At 52.2% G+C, this 24,979-nt stretch overlaps 4 protein-coding genes across 4 annotated transcripts; 2 read left to right on the forward strand and 2 right to left on the reverse strand.

Annotated features, from left to right (window-relative positions):
- The first annotated feature begins 11,455 nt into the window (after positions 1–11,455).
- Positions 11,456–13,485, forward strand: PV07_00728 (uncharacterized protein). The gene is made up of 2 exons (XM_016387202.1): positions 11,456–12,322; positions 12,389–13,485. Exons 1-2 carry the CDS (start codon positions 11,492–11,494, stop codon positions 12,749–12,751), a joined length of 1,194 nt encoding a protein of 397 aa, XP_016254130.1. The 5' UTR covers positions 11,456–11,491; the 3' UTR covers positions 12,752–13,485.
- Positions 13,486–13,806: 321 nt separating this feature from the next.
- On the reverse strand, positions 13,807–17,414 carry PV07_00729 (uncharacterized protein). The gene is made up of 2 exons (XM_016387203.1): positions 16,882–17,414; positions 13,807–16,830 (listed from the first exon to the last, which is right to left on the reverse strand). The coding sequence occupies exon 2, from the start codon at positions 16,786–16,788 to the stop codon at positions 13,873–13,875; it is 2,916 nt and encodes a 971-aa protein (XP_016254131.1). The 5' UTR covers positions 16,789–16,830; positions 16,882–17,414; the 3' UTR covers positions 13,807–13,872.
- On the forward strand, positions 17,146–21,841 carry PV07_00730 (uncharacterized protein). Its single transcript, XM_016387204.1, has 7 exons — positions 17,146–17,531; positions 17,586–17,802; positions 17,861–18,244; positions 18,430–19,017; positions 19,064–19,169; positions 19,221–19,478; positions 19,526–21,841. The coding sequence occupies exons 1-7, from the start codon at positions 17,256–17,258 to the stop codon at positions 21,126–21,128; spliced, it is 3,432 nt and encodes a 1,143-aa protein (XP_016254132.1). The 5' UTR covers positions 17,146–17,255; the 3' UTR covers positions 21,129–21,841.
- On the reverse strand, positions 21,479–24,082 carry PV07_00731 (OPT family small oligopeptide transporter; the record flags this gene model as incomplete). Its single annotated transcript, XM_016387205.1, has 3 exons — positions 21,479–21,615; positions 21,708–23,696; positions 23,767–24,082. The coding sequence occupies 3 exons, from the start codon at positions 24,080–24,082 to the stop codon at positions 21,479–21,481; spliced, it is 2,442 nt and encodes an 813-aa protein (XP_016254133.1).
- Positions 24,083–24,979: the final 897 nt, after the last annotated feature.

Genomic DNA, 24,979 nt, shown 5'->3' on the forward strand with positions numbered 1-24,979 from the left:
GTTTGACCTGTTAGTTACCTCTGTTGTTCACTGGTCGCCTTGTGTGCCGTACCCAATGAATACTAATTAGATGCGCTCAACAGGGTGTGGTCCCCTTTGTGATAGCTCTGTGCTCGGAAGAATGCCCGACATCAGGGGAAATCTTCACAGCGAGCGCCAACAGGGCCGCAAGAGAGACTTTAGCGACATTTCCAGGCGTCAACTCGGAGACGGCCGAAGGATTCCTAGCAGACTGGGACAAGGTTATGGGAAAAGGCGACACTCCGTTCCTGGGGGAAAGTACTCTCGATCAAGTCAAATACATCGTCCGGCAGGCACATGGCCAGGAAATGTACGATATCTCAGAAGAGTTCGGGATCGCCGGGAAGTAGCTGCCCACTCTTTCTCTAGACATACGATATTTCCACGTAGCAAATCAATTTCTATGTGTGTGTGTGTCTCACCGTGTAGAATAACCGCCGCATACGGGCAAAGTGATACCTGTGACATACGACGCCGCGTCCGACGCCAACCACAAAGAACCTTGAGCGACTTCATGAGGGGCTGCCCAGCGCTTCAGATAGCTCACGTCTGAAAAGGCCTCGTGTGTGGTGCCAATGGATTTCAGGCTGGCGGCCGACATCTCTGTGAGGATGGCACCGGGCGCAATGGTGTTGACTCGAATTCCTCTGTCTCCGTACTCGAGTGCTGCCGTCTTGGTCAAGCCGACCACTGCATGCTTGGAAGCCGTGTAGGCAGGCATATTATACTGTGGCTTGAATGCATTGACGGATGCAATGTTGATGATCGAACCCCCTTGACCCTGTTTGATCAGCTGCTGTAGTTCCCACTTCATGCAAAGTGCTGGCCCTTTCAGGTTGACCGCGATGACTCTGTCGAAGTATTGCTCGTCGAATTCGGCGGTTGGCGTCTTGTCGGGCGTGAGCGCGGCGTTGTTGACAGCGACGTCGAGTCTTCCAAACTTGGCAACGGCTTCGGCGACCAGATTCTGGACGGCTTGTGAATCGGAAACATCGGTCTTGACGAAATGAGCCTTCCCGCCCGCCTGGTTGATCTCGTCCGCGACGGCTTGACCTTTTGCCTCGTTCACATCAGCAAGCACGACACTTGCGCCGGCCTTTGAAAACACCTAGGCTCACTCGGTCAATACATCGCACGGCTGAAAACGTGTCCAAACCCACCAGCGCTGTTGCCTTTCCCATTCCCATTGCTGCTCCTGTAATGATGGCGACCTTGTCTTGCAGCACGGGGAAAGTCGATGCCTCCGGGACACTGATAGTCGGCACTTCTTGCGGCTCGCGGTCGTCCATCTCAAGAGATCTGATCACGCTATTCACGTTACGACCGGCTCAAGTTGCGACACTATATGGATTTTTCAGGACCTTTTAAAATCGGGCACAGAATGCATTACACTTAAAGTCGTCTCAGGACCGTGTTCTCCCTTTCCGGCTAGCCTTGCGGACGGACCAATTTGAATCTGTGTAACTAGAACGGATGGGTTGCATGCTGCACACAAGTGACTACGCAAGGAGAATTCAAATGACTGGCAGGACCCTCCTGGTCACACTGTTGTAACGTTCCGAGTAATATTACGTAGCCTATATAGTCTGATGGCCTACTTTCAAGTCCTCCAATTGAGTTACATCTGCCTGGCACCTGTCGGGCCCGGCGAACCTCTGACAAGAAGTGGGCATCCCCAGATACATGAGGTACTCTAGGTGCTTAGCAGTTTGAACAGGTCTGGGGAATATCCCACCAGAGGCTCATTTAGCCTGGTCCGGCAACCATCACAGCTTATGCCGCCCTTCAACCGAGCTCTAACTCCCCCTAAGTCTATGCGAGCAAATCTCATTTCACTTACCAGCCACGATCTCGACAAGGATAATTGCTAAGATGCAATTGTGATCTCTAAGAACAATCTATCTCAGTGAAAGGAGGATGGCTCAGCTTGCGAGAAGCAACCTCTTGAGCGGCAAGGTGGGCATTGTAACTGGCGCAACAAGAGGTAACTCTTCCCGAGGCCTGAGTCGTCTTTGATCTTTAACTAAACAACCTCAACAGGAATAGGGGTAGCTATTGCTCGCAATCTTGCTAGCAAAGGCTGCTCTCTCGTGCTGGGCTACACCTCAAAGTCATCAAAACCACTTGCCCAAGATTTAGTCCTGGAATTTGAACGACAGTTCGGAGTGAGTGCTGTGCCCGCGCAGGGTGACATTGGTAGGGAAGAGACTGCCTCGAAGATTGTCCAAGCAGCTCAAGGGGCATTCGCGAATGGCAAGAAGAGCAGATTTCAAATTGATATCATCGTCAATAATGCTGGTATCGCGGACCTGAAACCACTAGGCAACATCAACATCGATGACTTCAACAAGATATACTCGACCAACGTCCTGGGTCCAATCTTCCTGCTTCAAGCCTGTCTCCCATATCTACCAACAGATCGTTCCGGCCGGATCGTCAACGTCTCCAGTGTCGGCAGCGCTTTAGGCCTCCGAGAACAGACAGTCTATGCGGGATCGAAGGGCGCGCTGGAGGCCATGACCCGTGTCTGGGCCCGTGAACTGGCGGAGCGTGCCACGGTCAACTCGGTGAATCCGGGACCTGTGCTATCAGATATCTTCCGAGGTTGCTCGGACGACATCAAGAAGATGCTGGGTCAATGGAATCAGGTTTCTCCTTTGGCAAGCGTTAGGCCTGAGGATGACGAAACTGTGCGACAATGGGAACAGTTTGGGGGACGACCGGCGTACGCTGCAGAGGTTGCGGGCGTGGTGGCCATGCTTTGCTCTCCAGACGCGGGCTGGACGACGGGAAGCGTCGTCTCGGCCAACGGGGGAATGCGGTTCTCATACTAGGTAGGACTTTGACATAGGACCGCGTAATGGACATGGCCTTCGCCAGTGGATTTTGTGATTTCTGTCAAAGTCCTTCCGAAGTGATTCCGTCTTGCGAAACACAGACGCTATGCGAAGTATAGGCAGGCTACCCAACGCGTGGCCCCGGTGGTATGCCCGGGGTAGGCGCACATAAGCCCGCCGATGCTGTTAATCGGCACGTCTTCCTCCTCGCAACGTCTAGATGGGCATATGCGGTCCGGAGCTTACGTTGTTTCAAACCGCTCCCCCTCGTGGATGGCAGACCACGATCGGGCAAGCCCCATTCAACTGCATGAACATATGGAATTGCCCCCTGGCGAAAACGGAGAAAACACGTCTTGGTAGACTTGCAAGGGGGAATTTCCCTTGACGACGGGACCTTTGGGGGATTTTGTGTTCATGATCCTTGAAGTGCAGAAGAAGTTCAGACGTGGGAGATGACTCCCAGGCCGGGCAAAGAATGCAAATGGCACTTACGGGGTACAGGGAGATCGGAAAGACCAGTTTGAACCTCCTGGGGAAAAGTGTACCCTTGCTCCCTTCGACAACCTCAAGCATAAATAGCAATTTTATTTCATAAATGTCATATAATGTTGCATATCTAAACTTCAGACTTGCAGGACGGTCTTCGCATTTATACATGCTTGAATTGGACTTATGAAACTATCAGAATTGGACTGAGCAAGCATTCACTTTAGCATCAGTTGTAGGCTTTCTTGGAGACAAGATTACTATTCTGGAGTGTCAAGACTCGCCAAAATCACCTCCAGCTATTGCAAGTTATACAGAATCTCTCACATTTCAGCCTCTCCGCCACCCGTTGTCGCTCTTGCAGCAAAGTAGACTGCTGTCACGAGAGCCTTGAGCACGATGAATCTTCTTACATGGTAGTATCAATCGATCAATTCAAGATTCGTGATGTTCTTCGTGCGAAGAAGCCGTTGGGTGCTTCGCTTCTTTCCCGGCGACGTCGTCAGCTCTCAGCTCTTTATCCAAAGCCTGCTCGAAGTCGAGAGCCACAGCATCTCCGAACTTGGATCCCAATTCTTCCAGAGAGATACCAGCGGTCTGGGGCCGGGGGCGAAACAAAAGCAAGTCAGCCACAAACTCCAATCGAAGATTGTCGGGGCATCGGGTGGGGAGGTGGTTGCTTACCTCTGGCAAGTAGAACATGCAGGGAATGACCAAAACCGTCGTGACAGCAATAAACACCATGTAATATTTCCAGCCAATCGAGGCGAAGGCCTGGGCGGCCGGCGCGGTGGACCAAATGGAGAAGATGTAGAATCCGAAATAGGAGACGGCACTGCCTTTGCTGCGCAAGTGAGTAGGCCATATCTCGCAGCCGTAGACGTAACCAGTACACTCGAGCGTACATGTAAACCACCAGGCGATGATAAAGTAGATGGCCACAGCGGCTCTTGTACCGTTGAGGTTGTGGCCGTCCAGGTAATGAGCTTGGAGGCCCGCTTCAACTGCAAGGAGGATGATCATGCCCCAACCGCCGGCAACTGCAAAATCCATGGATTAGCCACTTCCTGCTATTTCTGCAAGCTGTTTGTTCGTTACTTACCGATCAGCTTGACTCGTCCAATTCGATCGATCAGATAAATGTTAAAGAAGCAGCCAATGAACAAGCAAACGGTCCAAACCAAGCTCAAGGAAAGTTGCAGGACGGTCCCGTAGCCCAAAGCGCCGAACAATCGCGGTGTCAGGTTGGCCAGGACTGTGATACCGGTGGACTGCGCCATGGTCCAGACCAGAAGCGTACAAATGAATCGCTTTCTCAGGGATGGAGTCCGGAGGATGTGCAGCCAGCTGGTGGGCAGAGATCGATCCAGCTCTACCTGAGCAATGATTTGGTGCAGCTCAGCGTGTGCGACTCGACCTTGAGGATCGTCGGCCGTTTTGTGGATGCTCTCCAAGATCGTCCCGGCCTCGTCGGCGCGACCGTGTTCAACCAACCACCGCGGCGATTCTGGCAGTGAGATCAAGGACATCAGCAAAGCGAACGCGACACTAGTAGCGATGATGAAGTTGAGGCGCCATTGATAGTCCGCGGAGACAAAGTGGAAGCCAAGTGCCGCACAGGAGGACAAAATATAGCCCAAAACGATGAAATTCCCCTGGAGACCGACCAGAAGCCCTCGGCTGTGGGCAGGAGAAATCTCGCTGAGGTACACGGGGGTGTTGCTGATAACCATGCCGGCGCCAAAACCGGTGATGTATCGACCAACCAGGAACATTGCAATGTGCACCGCGCCGCACTGGAGTGCATTTCCCAGAGTGAGCAGGACCGCGGCCACCGCCGTAGCACCCTTGCGGCCCCATTTGTTGGAAATGTAAGCTTGAATGATTGCACCGCAAAGAGCGCAGCCAAAGAACCTAGGGAAGTGATGGGTTAGCCAATACGCGACAGCCATCTGCTAGAGGCGGTATGCTTGCGGGACTCACCCAGAGACAATGGCGTCGATGAGCGCGGTAGCGTTGGAACCGCTCAGAAACTTAGACAAGAACGAAACCTGCGCGAATGATCCGGCAATGACATTATTGGAGTACCCGTAGTTGAAACTCGCCAAGGTCGCCGCACATATCAGCTGCGCATTATCAGAAGTCGCTCGAGTAAGCAATTGTCGACGGTGTGACATACCAACAGGTTCTTTCGACTGGTTTGGCCCTTCAACGCGCCAACGTTCATGTGGCCGGCCATTGTGTCCAGACTTTGACGATTTGGTTGCCTTGGAGCTTGAGAAGGAGGAAAGAAGTGAAGACACCAGACAGGAAAGCAGTCAAGCGAACAGCTCTAGATCCTTGCGAGCCTTTACTGAAGGGACAACGGCATGGGTGGATTATATGTCCGTAGGCCAATCTCATAGAAGAGCCATAAATGGATCTGGCCAGAAACCCCAGAAGAGTCCCCCACAAGAGTCCCCCCACAAACTAAGGGAAATACCCCTGCCGAGCCTTCAAGTCGTGTGCATATTGAAATCTGGAGAGCCGAGTGTGGAGAGCGTCGCCTCCGGCCACGGGACTGCAGCAGGAGATCGAGTAGCCGAAGACAATTGCAACGAAGATGATCCGTTGGATGAGAACAGGGACATGATGACATTAGAGTTGGCACGAAGGGGGGCTTGTTACGCTCCGGCCGCCACAAAAGTGTTGTCTTACTCAGTGACTCGGGTCATGTTTTTTCTCGGCGAGCCCCCGATGATATTCGCCTGGTCTAGTCCCTTTCCATCGATTTTCACCAACAATCCTCCGAGCATGCGAGATTGGAAGCGGAAGCGGCTGATCTGCAGTTGATGTCGACGTTTAGATGAGGATGACAAACACGGTATGGAGTAGAATCATTGTATATTGATATGTATGGCTAAACTGGTCCGATTGGGGCCACCTGGTCAATATGGCCGTTAAAAGCCTGCGAACGGTGAATTTCTTGCTTCTGGTTCACCGGCTTGATCCCCTCCAAGATCTCCTTGAAGATTGCGGAAGACTGAAAGGTTTCCCAGTCTTTTCGGCTCCTCGTCCTGTCAAGGGCAAACAGACTATCAGAGCAAGGGTCTTGAGGGAAACACGGAGGCGTACTGACCGGATATAAAGACTAGCCATATTCACATCCAAGCACTCCTTGAGGACCGCAAAACTTTGAATTGTAACCGATGAAGTCTCGGAGGCTTTGACTCGATCGGCGCTGCATGAGAGAGTCCCCAGAAGCTCTTTTCGACGACCTTCCGGCGCCCAGAAATGGACGACAACCACGAAACTGTCCTTCGCGTCCTTATCCTTGTCGTCAGATCGCGTCAAAAAGCCATGGTGCATATCGTAGTAGTGAAGGTCGTAGTCGGGACTGCCCAATCCTTGAACGTGCCGCAAGAGTTTGTCCTCATCGACCTTCTGCATTTCGCGCTTGAACACGTCTGACGCAGGATGACCGATAAAGAACCCGATGGGATGCTGGTAACCTTCTAGGCCCCACAACGTATCCGGCTCGCCGTCAACATCTTGTCCCCAATAGTACGACGTGGAATATGGCTCTGTCGCAGAGACCTCGCATAATGGGACCAGCCTTTCTTTCCACTGCGACAACAATGGTATGTTTAGATGAGGCATACCACCGCAAATGATAGAATATGGCCCACCTTGGGAAATGCCCCATCAGAGCCGACAACGCGTGCGAGGACAAAGAAATCCGGCATTGTTGTTGTTGTTGCTGTTGTTTGAACGCAGCTGCCAGGGCAGTGATTCAGAGGGAGTGTAGTCCGTTCAGGCCGCTCAAACTTTGGGACTTTGGGACTTCTCATATGAATGATCTAAATGCAGCTGCCGAAGGGGCCTCTCCGCGTCTCCATCTTCAGCACCGTACATGCTCTTTCCGCGGGGACGGTTGCCGCGTATGCTTCGCTTGCTGCTGCTGAGGTGGCGTATGTGTCACGTTCGTCCGGCTAGGCGAGTGTCGAGGAATAAGACTGTAAATCCGAGAAAAGATGCTCCGTGGGTCGCGACGACTGCCACCGTGCGACGAGAAACAGTCCGAAGCCCCGAATTGGCTCTGACCCCGAATCTGGGTCAACTCTGGGGTATTTCCTGGGTGCTGTCAGTGTCACAAGTACGGACTCCAGCGTTGCTTTTGGCCGAATCAAGATCTAACTGGATTTAGTGTCGTGATACCACCATGGCGTAAGTTGAAAGAGGTGAGACCATCCATCTAGAGGCTCAGACTCTGCCTGGAACACGAGGGTTACTCTTGTCGCAGGAAGCTGAAAGCTGCAGCCTATATTCATCATGCTTGAGCTCAATGGCTTTTCTGAACTCCGTTTGACGCCGGTAACAGGAGCAGTCCTGGGCATTGTGCTGGCTTGGGCCTTCTTTACAATTTTACGCATAGGAAGTCGAGACAAGCGATATCCTCCTGGGCCTCCTACAATTCCAATCTTGGGAAATCTGCATCTGGTTCCCAAATCGGGTCTTGGAAAGAAGTAGGCATATTACTCGTCGACTTCCCTCTGTTGGCGGATTGAACTGAAATATTGTGTGGTAGATTGAAAGAATGGGGCGAAGCTTACCGCGGCATCTATTCTCTTAAGTTTGGCGCGGGAACGGTCATTGTTCTGTTTGATCGCAAGGCCATCAACCACCTGCTCGACAAGAAAGGAATCATCTACTCTGAGCGGCCGCAAAGCTATGTTCCCTCACTTGTCACTGGTGGTGATAGCTTTGCCTTCATGAACAGCACATCCCTTTGGAGAGCTGAACGGAAGGTGGCGGTCCACAATCTGTCGGTGCGTGTCGACTCAGTACGCTTCTGAGCAAAGATTCTGATCCAGATGTAGCCCAAAATGCTCGAAGACAAGGTTGGGCATATCCAAGACGCTGAGTATGTGCAACACCGCCTGTTGGGCACAGGCATAGGAAGTCATGCTGACCTTGCTGCAGGTCTGTGGTCCTTCTTGCAGACATTCTAGAGAAGCCCGAGGGCTATTACAATCACATCAAGCGAACCACGGCTTCCGTGGCCAGTGCAGTAACGTTTGGTCACCGAGGTCCCACATTTGACGACTTCTGGGCTCATGTGAGAATCAAACTGTCCGCCTTCTCGCTTGAATCCCATTCTAATCATGTTTCCCAGGCCGTTTACGATGCAATGGACAACTATTCTGCGTCACTAGAACCAGGAGCCAATCCACCAGTGGATGAGTTTCCATTCTTGAAATACTTGCCTGACAGCCTCAGTCCCTGGAAGAGGCGTGCAAGGGGCTCATACAAATGCATGGACGATACTTGGAACGAGGCCCGACGTCGAGTCGACGCCCGACGAAAGCAGGGCATCTCGCGCAACGCCATCATTGATTCGATCCTCGATGGCGAGAAGCACAGCGATTTAGACGTCACGTACAAGCAGATGAATCACTTCTTGGGCGTCATTGTTGAAGGGGGAGCAGATACAACTGCGTCGGCTACTTTGACCTCGATGATGTATTTGGCCCTGCACCCAGAATTTCAACAGAAGGCCCGTAAAGAATTGGACGCCGTCTGTGGCACAACCAGGTCAGTAACACTCTTCTGCGAGTATCCTACGGCAATGGTCCCCCCCGAGCTAATCTTGTGGACTAGATTGCCGTCAATCAACGATTTCGAGGCCATACCGTACATCAACTGCTTGATCAAGGAAGCAATGAGAATCCACCCAGTGTAAGTCTCGCGCATTGACAGATCTATCAGAGTACACGCGAACCTAATCTCCATTCTCACAGACTTCCACTTGGTGTCCCTCACCGTGTCAACCAGGATGACTGGTATGATGGCATGCTGATACCCAAGGACGCCACCGTCATCCTCCCCACGTGGGCGATGCATTTGAGCGAGATGCAAGGTTACAAGGACCCCGAAGTCTACAACCCAGACAGATTCTTGGGTTTCACCAAGTTCGCAGACAGCTACGCCGGCAGTCCCGACTTCGCAAATCGCGACCACTACGGCTACGGTGCAGGCCGACGCATTTGTCCAGGAATCCACCTCGCCGAGAGGACCCAGTGGCGTCTGAATGCAAGACTGCTGTGGGCGTTCGACATACAGCGGAAGATCGATCCTAAGACAGGTAAAGCTATGCCAATCGATGTAAACAAGTACCACGAGGGCATCTCACATACGCCGGCTGAATTTCCCGTTGTGTTTAAGCCGAGAAGTCAGGCACATGTCGACGTTATAAGAAGGGAGATGACTCAGGCTAAAGAGTTCTTGAAGGCGTGGGATGATTGAGGAGGGTAGCCAGGTCGTTGATATGAGGCATGATGTCCATTGACTGCCATTTGGATGGGGAGTCTGCAAGGCTGAGGATTTGGCAAGGTAGTTTTGAGCATGTGCTCCATCTTACGAACAGCGTTCGAATAGGAACTTCATGAATATCAACCGTAACTTCAGGCGAAACAGGACTACCGAGGACGCGGACCCAGTGCTAGCCACTTTGAATGCAAACAATTCCGAAGTCGATCCGCAGCTAAAATGGTCCGGCCTAGTATGTCCACCGCGTTCACCGTGTCCATCCCAGGAAGTCATTCCGTGGTAATCTTTTTATCTGCCGGCAATTTTCAGCCTTACTGCTTTTGAGCGAGGTTCAAGAGAATACTAGTCCAGTGCTCGCTGCGCTGGCGTTTCGTCGCCCAACCTTGGTTTCGACTCCGACGGCGAGATTGAGAACTACAAAAACAACTCCAAAAGCTAGATCTCTTCCCCGCAAATTGATCAAGTTTGGGCGCATCTGTCGATCGATTTGCAGTCTTTGGGAGTGCGAGAAGTTCTTTGCAATGAGTTTGCGGCTATCAGGGTATGAAGCAATGGCCTCGGAAATCATGATTTCTCCCCCAGAAGTGATCACATGGCCGGATTTTTCCATCCCGTTGTCTTTCGTCGTACAGCTAACACTTGAACTTGACAGGGTCGCTTTCATCACTGGTGCGGGAGGCTGCATTGGGCGAGCAGTAGCACTGGGATTTGCTCGACATGGCGTGACCAGGATCGCGGGCCTGGACGTCAGCAGCAAAGGGCTGCAAGAAACGGCATCAGTTCTTTCGAAATCATACCCGGCCATCAAGTTCTTGCCCATCACAGCCGATCTAACATCTGAGTCGGCAGTCAAGGGCGCTGTCGCTCAGACCGTTGCGGAGTTTGGAGCGATTCATTATGCTGCCAACAACGCTGGCATAGGGCGACCTTTCGGACCAACCAGTGAGACCGACATCGAGGACTTTGATCGGGTAACGGACGTTAACACCAGGGGCGTCTGGCTTTGCGAGAAGTATGAGCTAGAACAAATGCTGAAGCAAGAGCCTCGACAGGTCAACGAGAACGTCCCAGGGGTGTTGGAGCGGGGCTCTATTGTCGTGACATCGTCGACCTTGGGCCTGCGAGCCATGCCCAACTTGAGCGTCTATAATATGACCAAGCATGCTGTCTTGGGGCTGATCAGGACCGATGCCATCGACTATGCGCAGAGAGGCATCCGCGTCAACGCGGTCTGCCCCGGATTCGTTGACACCCCATTGTTGATTGACTCGACGAAAAAGGCACTAGCAAGCACAATCGACAGGATTCCGCAAGGTCGACTAGCGAGTCCGGAGGAAGTGGCGGACAGTGTCTGCTTTTTGGCCAGCGGACTATCGAGCCACATTACTGGAGTTGCGTTGCCTGTGGACGGTGGGCTCGTTGTAACGTAGCCACGCTTGAGACCCAGAGACGCAACATAGAGACGAGCAAGAGAGACGGTCGATACACTCTTGCGACCTGGTATACCCGGAACAATGCGAGTAACATTCAACTCTTGCCATGGTCAGGCCAAAAAAAAACAACAACTTGTAGAATGACAAAATGCATCGCGTCCGTCTGCGAAGCGGATGATGTAGACCAATCGCCAAGACAAATATTTGCTCTGTTTGCTCCTGCGAGATCTCTTATAGCGGCAACTGCGTTGAACCAATAGACACTCTGTTAAGTCAATGCCGTCATAAGGCCTCCCCGCACGGTTTGCCTCTTTTGCTCTTCGACAGGCTCTCCGCCTTTCGCATTATACACAGCTCAAGTGCATACTGAAGGGACATGACTCCCGCTCTCAATACTTTGAAATGACGACAGAAGCTGGGGCAGAGAAGCACAATGAAAAGCGGCGCCGAAAGTACACACGCGTGGGAGCTCAGCTGGAGAGGAAGCGAGTCCAAGATCGAGCAGCCCAACAAGCGTTTCGTCAGCGAACCAAGGACACCATCGCGCAGCAAGAGACCGAAATCGCCGATTGCAAGAGCGCCGCTGCTCATTTGAGGCTACAGCTACAGGCTGCACAAAGCGCCCAGCGAGCAGCCCAGGAAAAGGCCGATCATCTCAACCAGGAGCTCGAGCGGATCCTCAACACCCTCAGGATGTTGACCAGACCCTATGAACCTCAATTCACGTTTACGCGCTCTGGACTGGACCTTGACAGTAGCCTATACACTATTCCTGGAAGCAGCAGAGTAGTTCCCAACGCCGCACAGGACAGGCCTCTTGATCCCCTGGTCAGCAGTTTTCGACTTCCTCCAATGAGCCAGGTATCCAGTCCGTCCGGCCAGTTGCATGGGCGCTCTCCCCCATCGCCAGGCACGACGCTAGCATCAATTCAAATGACAGCTGGAACAGCAGAGATGCTCATGGAAACGCCCATCTTCTGCGAGTCCACATGCGCGCTCGACACCATACTCCTCAACTTCCTCAGCTCCCAGCGCGCAATGGTCGCAATGGGCCACTATGAACAAGGATCTGGCCCCCCCGCACCAAACCTGGCCAGGTTGTCGGATTTGACAAGTTGCTGGCCCCTACATGCTCTGACAAGAGTCATATCAGACATCAACGCGAAGTTCGATGTCATTCGCGGAATCCCAGAGAAGACTGCGGTGCATTGGACATTCCACCATCTCTTGAGGGTCAGATGATGCCACCGTTTTCTTCTTATACTCCTTAGAAGGAATAATAACTGACACATTGCACAGTGGCAAATTCATCCCACACAGCAGAACTACCTTCAGATTGTACCCTGGCTTCGACCGCGGCCCTGCCAGCTGCAAATTCCCCACCCGCCATGGATGACCTTAGTCCCTTGGCCTGAGATGAGGGAAGTCATGATCAGGGACTATCAGAGTTTCCATCAACACGACTTCTTCCTCCCTTACACATTGAAGCTGTCGCTCAATTGGACCGGTGAAAATTGTCTATCAGCCGATATCGACGAAGCAGCGGTAAGGATCAAGCCGAGTTTTGAGAGGCACATCAGTGATTTGGACAACTGGAGCCTGGGCACCTGCTTCTTGCAGGCTTTCCCCAAACTTGAGGGTACATTCACAGTCAAAGACTGATGACTGGTAGCAACACTCATCAAGTGGAACCAATGATCTGAGAGGCTGCACACCGCAGGGACATTTGGCAACACCCCCTGAATGCGTCACCTCGGATAGAGTGAACCAGGGCTTGCAGTTTGACGAGGAGCACTTGCACGATACCTTTGCACAACATCGCAGCTTACTGGGTGAGTCAAGAGAAAGGGAAGAGTCAAGGGAAGGTGAGAGGCATTGTCACGTGCGATGCAGAGTCCAGTGATCAACTGGTTCTACGAAAGCCCGATCTTGAGGCCTCACGCTCCGAGACCGGGCAAGCCGGGCAACAGAGATTTCGAGACGCAGACCGGTAGCGAAAGAGGGCACTCTTTCCTTACTTCCCCAACTTGTTGCTCCCTCCGAGGCGATCAAGCGACCAAACGGCTAGGGCTCGAACTCGATGAGGGATCAACTACCGTGACTGCCGTGCCGAAGATATATAAATCCAGGAGCGCTGGGAATGCATTCGGGCTCGCGGGCTCCAAAGCTGCAGGCTCAATGCAAGATAGGGGAGGAAAGCAGCAACGATGGACACTGGAAATGTTTCGCGAGATTACAACCGCGCTTGTTTGCGGAGATGAATCCAGGAAATGTGCTAGCCGCCCTGCGGCGATAGCATAGTTGATTATACACGCAGTTTGTCTAAATGATCACTGTGCAACGCGCTACGTCAGCGTCTTTGGTTCCTTCCACCCAGCACCACTAAGTTGCGAAGGACTACTTGCCCACGGTATAGATAGTATCGGCGGTCGGCCTCTTCTTGTCTAGTTGAGGATGGCTCATTATAATATAGAATCGAAGAAAGCCGAGCCAAGGTGAGTGTGAGGGTGAGGAGAGGGAGTGATGGTACAATTAGTTCTCCTGAAGCGAGGGGACAAACTCCACACCAATCAGGGGAACACATTAGTACATGGGCTCAGAGTAAATACGTCTTTCTTCTACAAGCACATTGACAACGGACCATCTGGACGGCCGGTCTATGTGTATTGCGTCTTTGCGCTCAGCAGCAGCGAAAATGGCTAGACTGAGGGAGAATATCGCAGCATCACGTAACAAGCCCTGTCTCTAGATTTACGATCCTGACTATTCTACGGTGTGCAATTCTACACTACCAACTCACGCAGATAATACAACTGCTTCTTTCCACCAGCTCCCTCCTGCAGCGGAGCCCGGTCGACGATGAGATCGGCTAATGTTCGTTTCCGCCCTTGGAGCCTGATGATGTTCTCTTCAAACGTGTCCTTCACCACCAAGCGGACTAAGCGGACCGTCTTCTTCTGACCGAGTCGGTGCACTCTAGCCATGGCCTGCTCTTCCCGCATGGGGTTCCATTGCGGCTCAAGGAGGAAGGCATGGTTTGCCGCGGTGAGATCAAGTCCCTCTCCTCCGCACGTTATCGACAACAAGAACACCCGTAAGGAAGCATCGCTCGTAAAGGAATTGAGAACCTGACTGCGCTGTGTTTGGCTCAGCCTACCATCGTAACGACAGAATTTGATCTGCGCCTGCTTCAGCGCTTCCTCGATGGCATCCAGGCTCGAAGTCCAGTATGAGAAAACGATGCATTTATCATTGAGAGGAAGTCGCTGGATCTGGCCCACCAGGGCTTTGATCTTGCTTGATGGCCGCATCGAATTGATCAGCCTAGTTGGTGACCAAACGCCAGAAGACAAACTCGAACCTGATGGTGAAAGCGACGGCGGCTCGTACTGCAGGCAGCTCCTGCAGGTTGGAGACGACGAGGAATTGTAGCAAATGTCGGGTGTAAGGAGAAATCGGCTCCTGTCTTCCTCTTCCCACAACAGGTCGGCGCCACAATGACCGCATAGCGGGTTCATAGTCTCCGCCTCCTTTTCAAACATTTCGTCCAGAAGAGGAGAGAGTACTTCTCCCAAGGGTTGCATTGGTTCGAGATGTTCACGGCGTCGTGGTGGGGTGACGCCGTGGTTGCAGATGTATCTGAGATCATTGATTCTCTGGAGTGCATTCAAGTACACCGATCCGGATGTCGATGAGTCGATATCCATGGCGTTGTTCAGAACTTCGATCACACCGGTCCGCGCCCTTTCATAGAGAGCACGCTCATCTTCCGTGAAACAAACCTCTTCCGTGTGCACTATTCGATCTGGCAGAGCAATGACATTCCGCCCTCGACGAATGGTGATCACTTTCCAGATCGATTGAAGCCTCTTCAAAGCATCTTCATCCATGCGCGACTTCCATGGACGGAGAATTTGTTCCTGGAAGGTTAGCATATTGTCGTAAGGATGCACCTTCAGAAAGTGGAGAAGAGAAAAGATATCCGTCAATCGGTTTTGGAGAGGGGTCCCAGTGATGCACCATCGGCGTTCCCCTTGTAAAGCATATATCGACTTTGCACATATCGTTTCTTTTGTCCGGATGACATGCGCTTCATCGAGGATAATTCGGTGCCAGAATGTCCGGAACAAGGGGCTGGACTCTGTTTGAGACCGGGATACTCTACGGTTCTTCCACTCCGACAAGACGGTCGTGTAGGTTGTGACGACAATATCATGGTCCTGGAAATTAGCGTTCTGCTGGCGATCGGGACCATAGAAGATCGTGTGTCGGACGCAGCCACGCCGGAAATGCTCCTGAATCTGCTTCTCCCACACGAACAGGAGCGGAACAGGGACAACGACCAATGTGCTTTTGACGCAATCGAAACGGCCCGTTGAGAAGTTATATTGGGACGGGTTCGCCGCTATCAATGCGAGCATCGTGCACGTCTTCCCGAGACCCATCTCGTCTGCAATGATTCCGCCTCGGAAGCTCTCTGGGGCCCGTGTTTGAGTTAATCCGCATACCGTATTTTTGTATCTTCGCACACCGAACGCGTCAATGTGAGATCTCCATATATCATTTCGCGTTCCAGAGAAGTTCCACCCGTTCTCTCGTTCGATCATAAAGGTCAAGGCTTGTCTCTGGTGGCTGTGAAGCGAAGAAGCAATGGCGTACGGTTGGGGTGCTAGGTCAAAGACCGAGTCGGTATAAAGATCAGAGAAGAGATCCCTATGAGAATCTTGACTTTCCGGCTCGTCCATGCTCAGATCGGCCGCAAGCTGACGAGTGTATGTTGTAGACACCTGGTTTGAAGCAAGGCAGTGGGGGTTTATATACGGAACATCTCGATCGCATCCTCCGGGCACTTGAAGATACATCTTCAAGCCATCGAGCCAGTCACCAACACGGGTTGCCATGTTGTTCGGTCCGTACACAATAATTGACAAGGATCGAGTTGCGCGCACGCTCCCCTTGATTTCCATTTCCCCAGACTTGTAAGTTGTCTGTTGACCGGGTTGCTGCTGCGGTGAGAGCCAGAATTGGAATTCAGCACCTGCTTCGAGTGATAATGTCCGCAGCACCTGTGCAGTGATTGCAGAGAGTTTAGCAACTTCGAGTTCACCAGTTGGGTTCCGTAGTGTTGTGGCACCGTCCGGGCCGTCCCAGGACAAGGCTTGACATTCCATTAAAGACAAGGCGGATACTAGAAGCTCAACTTGGATATTGCACAACATGCCGTAGCAGATGGTCATGTGTGATATTGACTCGATGCATTCCTGGTCCACATTGCTATCCTCGCCCAGAACGTCGGAGGGATCAGTGGAGAGAGCCCGCTGGCTGACGGTGAATTCGCTAGAGGCGGTAAATGTGGCTGACGCGCTCATGCCAGCATGGTAAGATAAGTGCCGCTCGGCTGCAGCTATATGTGTTCGAACGGTGTTGATAGGGTCCCCCATGTGCACACTCGGATGAGGCTGGGGAAAGCTTCTTGAAGCCGTAGTAGATTGTATGTCAGTGAGATCAGACACATGTCCAACACCTGACCTGCATGGCGTTCTGTAGCTCTGCTCATATACATCATGGGGCAAGCACGCCTGCGAAGAATTTGCAACAGGGTTGTATTTGTAGGGTGTCAAAGAGGATTGTTCGTAGTCCCAATTGTCCAACTTCCGTCTCTTGTTTCCATGGGCCGTGGAAGACCATTCTAACGCCATGAGGGAGGGCCGTGGACTGATCGTGTCTGAGATACAGGTTCGCTGGGGCGCGCTGTGAGACTTTTGACCAAATGCTGGGGCATTGAAACTCACCTTCCTGGTGTCGAAAGGCAGGCAGTCATCGACATTCCTTGTCCTTTGACGTTCTAGTTGGTCTTCCAATGCAGACGTGGTCAACGAGGGTATGTAGACATTTCTGTGCAAGGCTGTGCTGATGTCTCGAGGTTCAAGGGAACTTCCTGCACAAAGTGAGGCTGCGAGATTCTGGTTTGCCCAGACTTCTGCGCCTCAGCCTCCCTCCAAGGCGCAGCCCGATCTTTTCGACCTGACCGCGACCTGACCGCCACCTGACTGGTAGCACGGCTCTGGTCATGAGGACACCGCCCTTGTCATAAGAAGGCGCATTCACATGCTTTACCACGACCGTCTTCCGTCGACCTGTTCGTTCCTGCGACACCTTTTACGCCATGCCTCGTGACGGAGAACGAAGCCAGCCTCATCGCATCGTGAGGGAAGCCTTCACAAAGTTTGAGGCTCTTGTTGGAGCGAACGATGCACGGCTTTTCAGAGCAACCACCCTCGCAGACGTGCGAGAAGCTGCGCGCATCATCGAGCGTGATCAGTCGCAAAGGAGATGCATGCGAAACATGAGACGCATTGAGCCCCTCTTTGACGCGTTACACTTACTAGGCGGCGCCATCGAAACCTTGTGCCAAGGGACTCCATATTTGTGCTTCATTTGGGTAGTTCAATGTCCCGCTCCTTGCTGACAATACCATGGACTGATACATCAGAAGGCTCCTATCAAGCTCCTCCTGCAAATCGCCGATGAGTACACCAATGCCTTCGACGGACTTCTCGATGCCTATCGTCAAATAGGGCAGAACCTGCCCCGTCTCGGCCGCTTCGCTGCTGCATTCAACGACCAAGATGACTTTCAAGCTGTTCTCGCCGATATCTACAGTGACATCCTCGAATTCCACTCTCATGCGTACAAATATCTGCGGCGTGGAGGTGAGCTTCTTTGCCTCGTCAGTATATACAAGACGCTGATGCTCAATTACTCGGCTAGGGTGGAAATGTTTGTTCGATGCGTCCTGGTGTGGTTTCTCTCGCCGCTTCAACGCGATCCTGCAAAGACTAGCGAGAGGTCGGGATCTTATCGACAAGGAAGCACACAGCTTTGCTATTCTCGAAGCAAAAGCCTTTCGCCAACAGGTTCTTGAAGACATTGAACGCTCGGAGCAAGAACGACAGGATTGGCAGTTACGCGATACCCTGGCGTGGCTCGACCTCAAGGGCCAGGACCGCGAACAAGACGACTTATTCGAGTGCCGATCTAGGGCCCGTAATCCTGATACTTGCGCATGGATTCTGGAAAACTCCGCTATTCGTTCATGGCTTGATCCCGAAGATGGTCGGCCTCAGCTCTGGCTGCGTGGGAAACCAGGCTCAGGTGAGCATCTCATATGCCTTTACCTTCGTTAGCATTGTGGCTTCTCCCAAAAAAGAGCACCATTTCAGCAAGTTTCTAGAGGGGAAGCGATCTCAACGTCGCTTTGGGATGTGCCCTCGTCCGAACGGACCACATTTTACAAGGCCGTCTAGGTAGTAAGCCGATCACTGACCACACGCCTGCAGGGAAAACTACCCTCGCGACCTTTCTCTACGAGAATGCCCCGATTCCACCAAATGCCATAATGCTCTACTGTCTATGCTCCTATGGCTTTGCAAGATCTGAAGCCAGTGTTTGCGGGCTGGTATTCCGCTCTCTCATTGCGCAACTCATAAGGAAAGACCACAGCCTTCTCCCACACGTCTACGACAATTTCGCGAAGACTGGAATTGTACCCTCGGCCACAAGGAGCAGAGACCTACTAAAAGAGCTTCTCTGGGCTTCCGGTCCCTCTTTCCTCGTCATTGACGGCTTGGACGAATGCGACGGTAGCCACCAACGACAACTTTTGTCAGATCTGCGCACGTTTCTGCTACCAAACAAGAACTCTGATGAAAGTCTTCCGGTCGTCAAAATCCTCGTTTGTTCGCGAGAAACAAAGGAAATTGTGTCGAGTCTTAAAAAAGCGCCCCAGGTCTTTTTAACCAAGGAAAAGGTCAGAATGTCGAGAGATATCACTGTATTTGCTAAAGAAAGTCTCCTTCCATTGAGGAGCCGCTTTCGTGGCTCGGTGGTTGACGAGATCGAGCAGCTCGTGGTGGAGAAAGCTGACGGTGGGTTCTATGAGTACGCTAACCACACTTACTGACTTCGACACAGGAATGTTTCTCTGGGTGCAACTGGTCCTAGACATGCTGCTTGAACAGCAAAGTGTAGAGGACTTGAGACAAACATTGCACGAACTGCCGTCGGAGCTTCCAGGAGTGTTAGTCGAACCAGTCGTATTCCCTTAGTCCTTACTAAATTTGTCACGCAGATATGCCTCGATACTCAGACGCTTGCAAGGGGCTTGTAAGGGACAACAAAAAGTCCAGCTGCAACACATTCTCGGCTGGTTGACCTTTTCTTACCGGCCGCTGAAGGTACATGAGTTGTGTGATCTCGTCGTTTTTCGGAACCATCATTCGCTCAATGACAGCACCAAGCTTCAAAAAGGCGTTCTGGATATTTGCAAACCACTTCTGGAGGAACATGAAGACCGCACTGTCCGATTGGTGCACTTCTCTGCAAGAGAGTATGCGTCCTCATACCTGAGATCAATGTGACGCTGATTTTTGCCAGGTATCTCTTGCATAAACACAGTGGTCCGTATCTTGACCGTCAGGAATGCCATCTCAGTATTACGCAGTCATGCATTCGATATCTGATAACCTGTGAGCCTTTTACTGTGGAACCTCTGGCCCCTCGAACCTGCGCCGATATCGTGAAAGGATTTCACGATATATTCCCGTACGTGGATCAGTTCTGGCCAATGCACTTGACCGAGTCCTTCAGAGTTATCCCAGGTCCAGTCTCAGAGGAACTGGTTTATGCAAAGAAGGACATTCGAAACCTTCTTCTTACGTTGCTGAACACCTTCCAGACAACTATGTCGTACAGGGGAAAAGAAGAGTACCGAGAGGCCGGCGTTTACGAGTGGGTGGCAATGCATTCGCAAGACTTGACCCTTGAAGACTTGCCGGAACTTATTATTCGTCACATTGACATCAAGAAGAGGACGAGGGCAAGGCCCGCAGATCCCAATTCGGGCACTGTCTGCGTGAAGCTAGCCGCCCCGCCAGACATTTCGAAGGATCCAATATCACTCAGCCTTGCGTTCAATCGCTTTCAAGAAGAGTTTGAGCGTTTACTGGCGCATGGATCATCTGGCCTGGACGATGAAATCAGTGTCAGCTTCGCTGAAATCCTCGAATTTAGGACTCGCCACAGCTCTGGGGCATACCTCTGTCGCTGGCGCGGATGTGTCTGGGCATCAACTGGATTTTCGAGCGTGGCAGAACGATCGACCCACGAAGCGAGCCACGAAGAACGATTCCGATGTCATGAACCTGCTTGCGATTTTGCTGGGCGGGGATTCAATTCCAAGGCCACCCTCCGAAAGCATGTCGAAAAATATCACACTAGCTTAGACGACATTGTACTTCCCCAGTTCCCTAGCGATGGGCCTTCCGCGAAACCTACGTCCTACTCTGGCCGTCCACACGCTGACAGGTTGACTTCTTCTCAAGGCTTGGGCTGGCAGACCAGAGCACCGAGTCCTGCATGGTTTGATGATGTTGAGCTTTGGCCCCCACCCGGTATGAACCTTCCAGAAAGTTGGGAAACTGGATATCAGCCATCTGTAGCCAAGCCAACGCTTCCTCCCATTTCTTCCTTTGACAGTCGTAACCCTCAGACGCCAAACGAGTCATCCCTCCGAACTGACCTGATTCCAGGCGGTGGCGGGTCTATGCTCCCGGTCCCCAGCCCGAACTCACCAGCACTCTTTGACTCTTTGCAAAGGGTCCCCAACCCGAGCTTCTCACCACGCAACGTTACCTTTCCCCCGAATCATCGTCGCACAGCCATCGACGCTATTGCAAGCTATCAGAACAACCCGTTTCGCGAAATGTCTGACCCACAAGATACTGCCACCAGCAATATGGACTCTGTGCACGACGCCAGTGACGCTGCCAATGGCCTGTTCATGCTAGCGAAAGGAGGTCAGACCAAAGCGTCCTTAAGCCCTTCTAACTCTTCTCAAATCAGCCCCCCGAGCTCGCCAGCTTCCATTATGGCCGACACTGGTTCTCCGCCTCAAGCCCCGACATCGCTTTATTCTCAGAGGTACACTTCTTATGTACCACAGGATCACGGCCTCACTTTTTTCCCCAGAGAGAAGTAGCTAACCGTCTAGTGGGGAGACCCATAAGCTTAGAACAGTCCTCAAGTGATCAAGGGTAGCGAAGAGCACAATATTACGGGAACGCGGCCCATGACAGTCCTGTCATATTGAACGTTGAATGGGCCCAATACGCAAACAATTTGGATGCCTTCTGTCGACTAGTTACCAGGGACAAGAGGAAGGTCTTGGCAAAGTGAAATATGACGAGGGAGGGACCGGAAGGAGGTACCATAGACAGAAGCGGATGGATCGCTACATCTATGATCTACCACTTGAAGGACTTGTCCATGACGAATGCCAGCTTTCTTCAGTCGACTTGATTGCGACTACGGCACTCCAGCCATGCAGCTCTACCCGCCGTTCGCAGGGTTGACCATGCAGTAATCAACATTGTGCACACTGGTGTCAGGATTGCCAGCCCATGTAGGGAAAGGGTGTGCCTTGCCACTGCCGCCAAAGACGGCAAAAGTAAAGATAAACACCATCACTGTTCAAAGCTTGTGAGCTGGGAGACGTGGACATGTGGCAGACAGAGAGATAGAGAGAGAGAGAGAGAGAGAGAGAGTCGTCTTAACTTACCTTGGGTTCCGCCGTCGAGAGCCGCACTCAGAAGGTAGTTGTACTTGACGAAAAACTGGGGCTTGTATTTGCGCAGGTAGAATTGCGAGATGAACCCGACGAGATAGAAAGACGTGAATGACGAGTTGATGCCCGTGAACAGGTTCCCAACGTACCAGAGGATGATGGAGGTGTTGAGGTACGAAAAGACTTTCCACGGCCTGAAGTAGCGGTGGGCGAGCCAGAAGGGCAGCGGGACCAGGAACCCCAGCAGGAAGGCGATGGTCACCCACTGGTACTTTGCCCCAATGCTGTACATCTTGTCGGCTATACTCCACGAAATGGCGAGGGTGTTGAAGATCTGAATGTTTTGCCCGGACCAGATGTTGGAACCCTGGATGGCGAGGAGGATCGGTCGCTGGTTCTCGACGACGTCGTTCATCATGACCCAGTTAAAGAGGGCTCCGAGGAGACACCCGACGACCTGGACGACGAATGTGATCCGCGGTGGAAGGTGAGAATACTGTGCCAGTTTCATGTCCTTGGCGAGGAGTTGCCCTTGTTGGAGGGTGTTGAAAGTGTAGCAGGTGAAGTACAAGTTAGCAAGCGGCCTATGGGGGAACAGATACCCTGCGATCATCTGGCAAATCGGCTGGACGTTAAACTGGAAGCCCGTGAGGCCCATCTGGGCGCCCAGGAAGAGGAGAAGAAGAAAGGTGAAGATGGCGGCGAGCAGGAATCCCCAGCCGGGCAGCGTCGAGTGCATGCCATACAGACACCCAAGGCCGACGACCCAACTGATCAGCGCTACGGAAGCCCACCACCAGTTAGGAGATTCGAGGTATTTGTTTTGCAGCATGAGCTTGTAGTGAGGATCCAAAGTGGGATCGTTGTATTTGCGCTGCAGACGCTCTTCGGGCGATTCCTGATTTTGCCAGAATTTCCAACTGCTGGCCCGGAACAGCTTTCGCAGGTTGGAGGGCGAAGCCCATTCCCAGCCGGCCTTGAGATCGTTACGGTTCCAGATGAACATGTGGGTGAAAGCCGCAGTCATGCCCATATTTGAGGTGATGAGATAAACAATGTATGTCCCCGTCAGTTGCGGCAAGCCTTCCTGAGCGAGCTTCGCGGGATCAATGGTGAAGTCCGCGTTGAGAATAGCTGACTGGTTGTAGACGACATAATTCGTCGAGTTTGATGCCTCGCTGAAGAGTTCCTGCGACAGGAAGGGGAGGCTGAACGATCCCCAGACGTTTCCGTAGTACACGCCCATGAATACAATGTAACAGCCGACAATTCCTATCATGCAATTGACCAATGAGTTGAGTGGGAACCACATCGGCGAGAAAACGGCGATGATGTAGTTCCAATCGAGGCAGAGTGACAGAAATCCTAGCCCTTCATCCCCGGACGCGCCTCCGAAAAGATTGGTGAAGACAAGACTGTCCTGTTTGGCGAGGCAGAACACTGACACACCAGTGAGAACAGGGAAAATGTATTCGGGTAGTATCTCCCAGATGAAGATTAGGCAGAAGGCGATACAGAACAGCCTTAGCTTTCTCTTGGTCTCCTTTTTATCACGATGTAGCGTTTCGAGAAGTGTCGCAACCGGCAAGTTGATGGGCCAAAGCATCCTGGTAGGGAACACAAGAACATCACGAAGCAGGCCAGCAAAGCCAAATCCAATCAGCTGCGAAGACATTGTGACAAAGATGCCTGCTGCCTTGTTTGGAAAACCACCGTAGAACAAGGCTTGTGCAGCCAATGCTTGTGTGGATTGTGCTGCTTGAGAGGCAGCCGATGCCATGATGGTTATTGCTGCGTGCTCCTTTTGGTTGAAAGGATGGGGGTTGAGGTAGCGAAAGACTCCTTTGCGCGGAATGATGCTTGCCATCGCTTCGCCGAGGATGTATGCGATGACTGTCAAGAAGACCACGGACACGAAAATGGTTTGCGGCTTGAAAAAGAAGATTTCCTGCAGCACGGCGCCGAAAATCGACAGTCCACATCCTGAGAATGTGTCAGAATAAGATGTGTCCAAGCTATCACAGAAAACAGATAATGATAAGTGGTCACTTACCGAGGAATGCAACACGGAATGTCCATGGATTGAGACTTGGATCGTCCTGAACATGAATGACTTGAGTGACCAAGTCCTCTGCGGTGGTCACAGGCTCCTTGATATGAGCGACACCATCGTTATCGGGGTCGTATGCAGGCAGACTCTCCTGCAAGATGTCAACAGACTTCACATCAATAACACCGTCGGCCTTGGAGTCCCCGGGACTCTTCGCGTCCTTTTTGATATTGCCGCTGGACGATGAAGGCGAGATCGGTTCAAGCGGGATGCCATCGGTATCGGTGCGTGTGAAACCAGGTCGTTGTCGAGCATCCATGTTGATTTCCAATAGCTGTCAGAACCAGAGGGAGACTCACAGAAGCAGGGCTGTGAAGATCCTGCGCTCAAGGCAGGGAGAGTAGTAGTGACAAGTATATCTTAAGTGTCATTGTCAACACAGAGGAGTATGCCGAAAGCCGAGCCGTTACCTCGCACTCCATGTCAAGGATCAGGCGTCGATTCCATCGCCTCCATGCAGCAGCAGTGATCGGCGAGGAACAAACCACAAACACTCGGCAAGGGCGACTATACCCTGCAATGCTACATTTTGCTACACCGCGACTGGAAGGCCGCGTTGCCTCCCCCATGCATCTCCTCTATTCGAACATGATGGTTGCAACGCTGATCCGCCGTGATGAGAGACTAACCCACCCGAGGTGGTAATCTGCTGGACCACATTACCCCATATTGATAGATGAGGTTGAGCATGACTGGGCTGTGACGATCAATCGCGGACGACTGATAAGCTTTGTGGCTTCCAAGAAGCCTTTTCGTAGTCCAATGCTTGGCCGGCAGCCGCAAAGCTTAGCGAGCTTATCTATCCAGGTGAATCTACCCGCGTACACCATACTGAACTTGGGGATGGACCGGCGAAGTCAGGCCCCTAACTTGCTTGTCGAGACCATTTTGTGGCTCACTTGGATGACCCGCAGTAGCATTGTCAATTTGGTCTTTGTCAAGCTAGGCCCCGCTGAGTTCAGTCTGGAAAATGGAGTAGGCTTCTGATTGAATCTTGATGATTAAACAGTTCGCAATATGTCTTCTCCCTGTAGCCCTCCTATGGCCATCTGGTCAGGAACCCTGGAACCAGCCACAACGCAAAAGACCACGTTATCTGACGTGCCGGGATCTTTGTTGACTCATGTCTGCTAAATTTCCTGGGCAGAACCAACGG

Source organism: Cladophialophora immunda (genome assembly GCF_000835495.1).
Source record: "Cladophialophora immunda strain CBS 83496 unplaced genomic scaffold supercont1.1, whole genome shotgun sequence".
In the NCBI taxonomy this organism is placed as follows: Eukaryota; Fungi; Ascomycota; class Eurotiomycetes; order Chaetothyriales; family Herpotrichiellaceae; genus Cladophialophora; species Cladophialophora immunda.

Coding starts and splice junctions, on each gene's coding strand:
- PV07_00728 (XM_016387202.1), top strand. CDS start 11,492: ATGACGACAGAAGCTGGGGCAGAGAAGCACAATGAAAAGCGGCGCCGA. Junction 12,323..12,388: donor CATTCCACCATCTCTTGAGG/GTCAGATGATGC, acceptor CACATTGCACAG/TGGCAAATTCATCCCACACA.
- PV07_00729 (XM_016387203.1), bottom strand. CDS start 16,788: ATGGCGTTAGAATGGTCTTCCACGGCCCATGGAAACAAGAGACGGAAG.
- PV07_00730 (XM_016387204.1), top strand. CDS start 17,256: ATGCCTCGTGACGGAGAACGAAGCCAGCCTCATCGCATCGTGAGGGAA. Junction 17,532..17,585: donor CATATTTGTGCTTCATTTGG/GTAGTTCAATGT, acceptor ATACATCAGAAG/GCTCCTATCAAGCTCCTCCT. Junction 19,479..19,525: donor GTGCACTTCTCTGCAAGAGA/GTATGCGTCCTC, acceptor GATTTTTGCCAG/GTATCTCTTGCATAAACACA.